Source organism: Synchiropus splendidus, chromosome 2 (genome assembly GCF_027744825.2).
Source record: "Synchiropus splendidus isolate RoL2022-P1 chromosome 2, RoL_Sspl_1.0, whole genome shotgun sequence".
Lineage (NCBI taxonomy): Eukaryota > Metazoa > Chordata > Actinopteri > Syngnathiformes > Callionymidae > Synchiropus > Synchiropus splendidus.
In genome coordinates, this window is record NC_071335.1 from 15,162,999 (window position 1) to 15,169,435 (window position 6,437).

Sequence of the window (6,437 nt, forward strand, 5' to 3'; positions counted from 1 at the left end):
ATGTGTGTATTTGTTTATGTGTGTGTGTGTGTTGGGCCTTCTGACCTCAGCAGCTGGCTTCCTGCAATACACTGTCAGCCAACACGTCCGCCTGATCGTATCAGTGTGGAGAGACAGGCAGGACAGTCGATCGCTCATGAAACACAAACTTTTATTTTTTTCCCAAGTTTGAATTTGTACAAAAACACAAGCAGATCATCTGGGATGGGAGCGTTGTGCTGCCGGTGATTCTGCTGGAACACGAGGTTCAGCGAACACATGAACTTCCGCCTCAGAATGATGGGATTCGTGAGCAGAACTTAGGGGTCATGTATCACACGTTATTGGAACAAGCCACTGAGACATTTATATGCCTCAGCATCATTTCCCCTAAATATAAAACTGGAAAGTTTATTCATTCCTCTCGCAGGTGCTGGCGCTTTTCAAAGCCAGTGTCGCCATTTGGATCACTATTTTGGTCACTTTGAACCCAGACAGGCTTCATGCTGGATCCAAACCCAAGACCTTCTCCGGGAAATCACAAACTGAAGCTGAACAAACGTTTCTGTTCCGCCGGCTTATCTTGTTTGATAAAACTACTCCATAGATTGAATCTCCAGCAACCAAAGGCAGCATTATGGATCATTCCAGGAAGAAGTCCTGAATGAATCATCCACTCACATCTACATAATTCTGAGAAGAGAAGCGAAAATGACTGTCCCTGTATGTGTTGTTTCGATGTGCACTGCGTGATTCTAAGGTGGAAATATCAGCTCATGTCAAGGGTCGGCTTCCTGACAAGGCTGCGAGCCTGGAACAGAAGTAGATGGGGAACGACTGAGAGTGTTTCTGTGGTTAATGTGTTTGTTTTCAAAGTCGGCTGGCTGAAAAACAAACCTGTGCTCTGAATACAAGTCCGATGTTGAGTAATACAGTCACAACGGGGCACCACAAGCTCTCCATTCCTGTGTATTGCTGCTGTTTTGTGAGAAATAATGACAAAAATCTGCCTCTGCAGGAGCCAACTCAGACATGACTGGCGCTGACGCAAACAGAAGAAATCATCAGGAGATGACTGAGGTATCGTATGCAACCTGGTGAAAAATACGGTGCCACAGACTGCACTAAATCTGCACTAAATACGGCGAACAAAACTTTTAGTGGTTGATAGAGCTATAGATTTTATGATGTTAGTGCAAACCGTTTTTATTTAACCAGTTATTTATTATTTGCATAAGTGTTGCTATTTCATTTTATGAAAATCATATATATATATATATCCATTTATCAAATAGCTGGAATTAATTCATATCCACTTTTTACAGTTTCCCCTCTAGAGTTCATTGATGGCATTATACATTATACATTAAAGAATGCTTGCAACTGGGGAAGATTTCAAGGAACAGCGGTGATGTTTTTGGAATTGTTTCTTGAGCTTATAATGAAAATGAAATCCTTTTTTAATGGTCAGTGTAGACACCATGGTGATTTCCTCTGTAATTCAGAGTGTGAATATGCAACGTCCTTCATCTTCCAGGAACCGCAGGACCAGTGCAAGCGCGTGTCCAGTGGGAGCTCACCCCGACAGCGGGCGCACATTCTCACACACCCTTGCTCTTTCTCACAGACTTGCACTATTTGTAAACGTGCAGGGAGACGCAGCAGTGGAAACACCAGCGCACCACAGGCTCCGGCCAGCGGGGGCATAACGGCGGGGGGTGGGAGACTCCTTCTAGATCTACCAGGCTTCCTGTAGAAGCTCCTGTAAAGATGGCTGCCCCCGGGGAATTGGCGTGGATAGACAGTCTCTGGCGGGGAAACGCTGGACTCTTGTTATTGGTCCGGCTGCCCCGCTTCATTCGCCTATTATTCCGCTCTCAGGAGGAGGGAAGCGTGCAGCTGATACTGGTTTGACAGGTGCCACATCTTTGCTTAATGACGCGTAGACTCTGGCACAGAATAGCAAGTGAGCCATTAAATTTCTCCGCTCTTCCCTTCACATCACATTTGTATTAAGCGGCTTCAGGAGCTGACAGAGGGGAAAGAGCGGAAGGCTTGAAGTTCAGTCTGGTCCTGGACAGAACGAGGGGCTGATACAGGAGGGAGGACAGGGAGGTCGGTTTTAATCATCCTGCCGGGGCCTGAGGAGGGAGAAGAGACAGTGACGGCCCCTAACTGAAGTCATTTCACATGGCCCACCACGTTCATTAATAAGGGAAGTCAATTCCATGCTCAGCGATGGAGGCCTCCATCCATTTTCTTCTGCCTCTATCAGATTTTACTGGCGATTTCCTGGGTCACAGTTCCACACACATAGGGAGCATCCGGATAAGATGCTTGAGTCACCACGACTGGTGACGCTGTGGCGCTGACGTTCTACTTTGAGCCTCTCCTGAACGATGGAGCTCCTCACCTGGTCCCGCTAGAAGAGTCCAGCGACCCAGGTGAGGAACCACTTGCCTTTTGGCTCAGCTCTTTCCTCACTATGACAGAACAATGACAGATCCTCATCTCTCAAGCTCCATCCTTTCCTCACTTGTAAACAAGACCATAAGATACTTTAGAGGACACAGCAGCTGTCATAACATCATCTGCAAGAAGCAACTAGGGGAGCAAGACCACTGAGTCAAGACCAGAGCATAAAGAGACTTTGACCGAGACTGGGTTGAGACCAAAACCGATGAAGGGGCCAAGACCAAGAGCCTTAGGACCTAATACTTAGTTGAGACCAAGACCAATGAGGTGGGAGAGACCAAGGCTGCGTCCCATTTCTCACCCTAACACTAGCACTTGGTTTTGAGTGCCCTCCACTATGAAGTGCCCCCCAACGACGAAGTGAAGTGACTGACGTCCCTAAGAATTGGGACAACACTTCATGACGTCACGCATAAAGACAACATGGATGCCGTGCTAAGTTTCGTTTCCTGCATATCGAGTGTTGGGGACGTTTTGGAAATGCCTGCTCCAATGTTTTTGCAACCTCTTGCATCGGTGCTGATCATCTCACTTGGTTTGGTGTTAGATCTGTTGGAGGTACGAGGATGTTAGCGTTAGCCTGGATGCTAGCCGACTGTTGTTTGTTAAGAAGAAATAACAACATACTGTTGTACGTACAAGTTGTATTCTTCATGTTGTCAGACACAGTAGACCATTTGGGTTGCTAACGTGTGGTACAAGAGAAAGTAAACAAACAGCAGAGTAGTCCCCGTTACTAAAATGTTCCTGTTGTCCTGTCCAACGTTGTTTTTAAATGAAGTACTTTGGTATCCTGGAAATGTATCCACACTTCATATTCCCGCTTTGTTTCAAGTCAGCTCCAGGGCCCACTTGGTTTGAAAAAAGGGGGCCAAAAAACGAGTGCAAAACAGAGTGTTGGGGCCAAAAAAACAAGCGCTAGGGTAAAAAATGATGACCAATGATGGGGCCAAGACCAAGACTGAGACCAACTGAATACATATAGATATCATATAGATACATTCATTTCTTACTGCAGATGAAACTGTTTCATTTCTCTTTCAAAGTAGATGAAGAATTTAAATGCTTTCGTAGGAACAAACAGCTCACTTTGGTCTTGGTCTCACCCTCCTCATTCTTCTTAGTCTCAAACCCTCAAAGTCTTAGCCTCTGTACGCGTGGTCTCGACAACAACCCTCTGCTTTTACTTTTTTATTTATATTTTTAGTTTCACCATTTCACCAATTCAGTTCAAACGGAAACAAAAGGTGTAGCAATCGGCTCTTGAGCAGTATTTCGTGTGTACGGTCCAGAAGTCATTTAAAACACTCTGTAATCAGGTGAGTCAGACTGACGGTGCCAAAGTAGCTTCCTGGTATTGAAGAGCAGCAGTGATCTGTGATCACCAGAGTGAGAACTAAGTGTTACTGAGCCACTAAAGAACAGGTTGTTTATCTTTGGTGTGTCGTTTTGAACCACAAAAAGATTGTTGAAATTGCATTTAATCCGTGAAGATTCAATATTTATTCTGCATGTTTGTCTTCATATATTTGTTTGATTTAATATCTGACTGTTTCCTGGACTCTATGCTACTGAATGTAGGACAAACAAGATGCAGTTTTACAGCCCTCCTCTGACAGACAGGAGTAGAAATGTATTAAAAAAGAATGTACTCTTCCTTTGAATCTCAAACTTTCTCTGAAGTCGCAAAAAACATTCAGACCTGCAACTTTTATACAAGATATTATGATCCAACACGACATAAATCCACAATGTCTGCCTCATTTATAAAAAAACAAGAAGTAATGTTGACAATGGAAACAATGTTTGAACAGTGTTCTGCACCGACAAGACTCCTGACCCAGTAAACACACCGGCTTCGTGTGGTGCTGCCGAGAGTCCAACAAGGAGACGACGATATTGTAAAGCCAGGGAACGTATGTACATGGATTTGAGTTTTGTCATACATATCGGCGGTTGTCCCTCCGGCAGAGAATCTTCTTGAAGGAGCGCCTGAAGTCGTTGTTGAAGATGGTGTAGATGATGGGGTTGAGGGCGCTGTTGCAGTAGCCGAACCAGAAGAAGAACTTGAAGAGGGTGTTGGGCACGGAGCAGGTCTCGCACAGAGTCATCAACATGTAGGTGAAGAAAAAGGGGAACCAGCAGATGACGAAGACGCCGATGACCACGGCCAGGACGAAGGTGAAGCGCTTCTCTCGGTTCTGCCGGCCCTTCCAGCGGCTGCCCTTGTTGCTGTGCGTGCGTTTCGGCGCCTCATCTTCAGGTTTGATCTGGCTCACTTTAGTTTTCCCCTTTGAGGATTTCCTTTTGATGGAGCAGGGGTTGTTGACTTTGTGGTCGGAGGAGGACGATTCTTCGATGTCAACCCCGTTCACGTCACCTTTCTCGCCGTGGCCCCTCCCTTCTTCCTTCCCTATTTCATTAGCCTTCTCTCCGTTCAGCTTCTCCAGGCAGATATGGTCGTCCACCGCCACTTGACCGTTCACCTTTGGGTTGGCGGCTCCAGCGCTTTTGGGGACCACCGGCGGCTTCCGGTCACCAGGCGGAACCCGCGTTCTCTTTTTGGCGATCTGGTAGATCCGAACGTAGACCAGCACCATGATGACACAGGGGAGGAAGAAGGAGCCGATGCAGGAAGAGACCACGTACCACTTGTCGTTGTTGATCTTACACACCGGCTCCTCCACGTTGTTCTCCTTCTCCAAGGTGATGAGCGGTGGGAAGGAGATGACGGCGGCAATGACCCAGACGATGAAGATGATGCTCTTGATGCGGCGAGGAGTCCTTTTCAGGTTGTACTCGATGGCCTGCGTGATGGACCAGTAGCGGTCCAGGCTGATGGCGCAGAGGTGAGCGATGGAGGCGGTGCAGAAGAGCACGTCGAGAGCCAGGTAGATCTCGCACCAAACCTCCCCAAAGTACCAGTATCCCATCAGCTCATTGGCCAAGGAGAAGGGCATCACCAGGGTGGCCACCAGAATGTCCGCTGAGGCCAGAGAAACCAGGAACAGATTCTGAGGGGCTCTGAGGGCCCGGCTGGTGAAGACGGCGATGACCACCAGGACATTGCCGAAGACGATCAGCAGGATCATGAAGCCCACCAGCAGGGTGAGCGGCAGGGAGACCTGGATGCTGAACGGAGCCAGTCTGTGGAGGGTCTGGTTGCTGCTGTTGTCAAACCCCATCAGGGCAGGTGCCCCACGTCCTCCTAGAGTTCACCGGAGGTTAGCAAATATCAAATGGGAAGGGGTGAGAGCGAGCAGCTGACAGCAGGAGGCTTGAATCGCCCCTCTGGGACACATTGGCCGTTCGCCTTGTGTATCACAAGTACAAGCAATTCATTAAGAGAGCTCAGTTCATCTGGAAACAGGACGACAGGAAACAAAATCACCCACAGAGCAGTTGAGGCCAGGCCACTCTTTCACGCCGGGGCTGATCTTACCTGAAGGAGTCAGCGTCTCCAAGTGAGTCCCTCCAGAACTGTCAGTGAGCAACTTCTTCGAAGGCAACCAAACTGAGCCCAGAGGATCGGTGCGGCGCCAGGCGCTGGTCGTGAGAGTTGGCGGTCTCCCCTGGCTGGGTCATGCTGCTGCCACCGCCGCCGCTGCGAGCTGTGAGCGCTATCAGGGCTAATAAAGCGCTAATCATGTTATCCTGGCCGCCGTGCTGCTCTCTGTGTGGCGTGTGAGTCGCTCTGCTCAGTGATACACAGCGCTCCACTCCCTCTCTTTATAACCCGCACGCTGCAAAAAGTGATTGGCTCCGCGCGCGCGCTGGCAGACATGAGGGTCTGGGGAAGAGTCAGGAGGGAGGCGTGGAGGAGAAACCTTTATTGATCTGAGCCCGTGTTTATGAGCGGCGGCGCTGATTTACAGTCACCGAACAGATGAGCGCAGTAAATATTTATATCTTTTCGGTTTATTTTTAGGAGCTCTGCTTTTCAGCACCGTGGATGTGTTTGTCCATAAATCCATCAAGCCTTC

The 6,437-nt window shown here is 48.2% G+C and overlaps 1 protein-coding gene across 2 annotated transcripts; it reads right to left on the bottom strand.

Moving 5' to 3' along the window:
* Positions 1 to 2,731: 2,731 nt before the first annotated feature.
* LOC128753938 (alpha-2A adrenergic receptor-like) lies at positions 2,732 to 6,142 on the bottom strand. 2 transcript variants are annotated; one of them, XM_053856176.1, is made up of 2 exons: positions 5,897 to 6,142; positions 2,732 to 5,662 (listed from the first exon to the last, which is right to left on the bottom strand). In XM_053856176.1, the coding sequence occupies exon 2, from the start codon at positions 5,637 to 5,639 to the stop codon at positions 4,395 to 4,397; it is 1,245 nt and encodes a 414-aa protein (XP_053712151.1). In that variant the 5' UTR covers positions 5,640 to 5,662; positions 5,897 to 6,142; the 3' UTR covers positions 2,732 to 4,394. The 2 variants fall into 2 exon arrangements, with proteins under 2 accessions (XP_053712151.1, XP_053712150.1); XM_053856175.1 differs by having other exon boundaries at positions 2,732 to 5,814.
* Between the last annotated feature and the right edge of the window lie 295 nt (positions 6,143 to 6,437).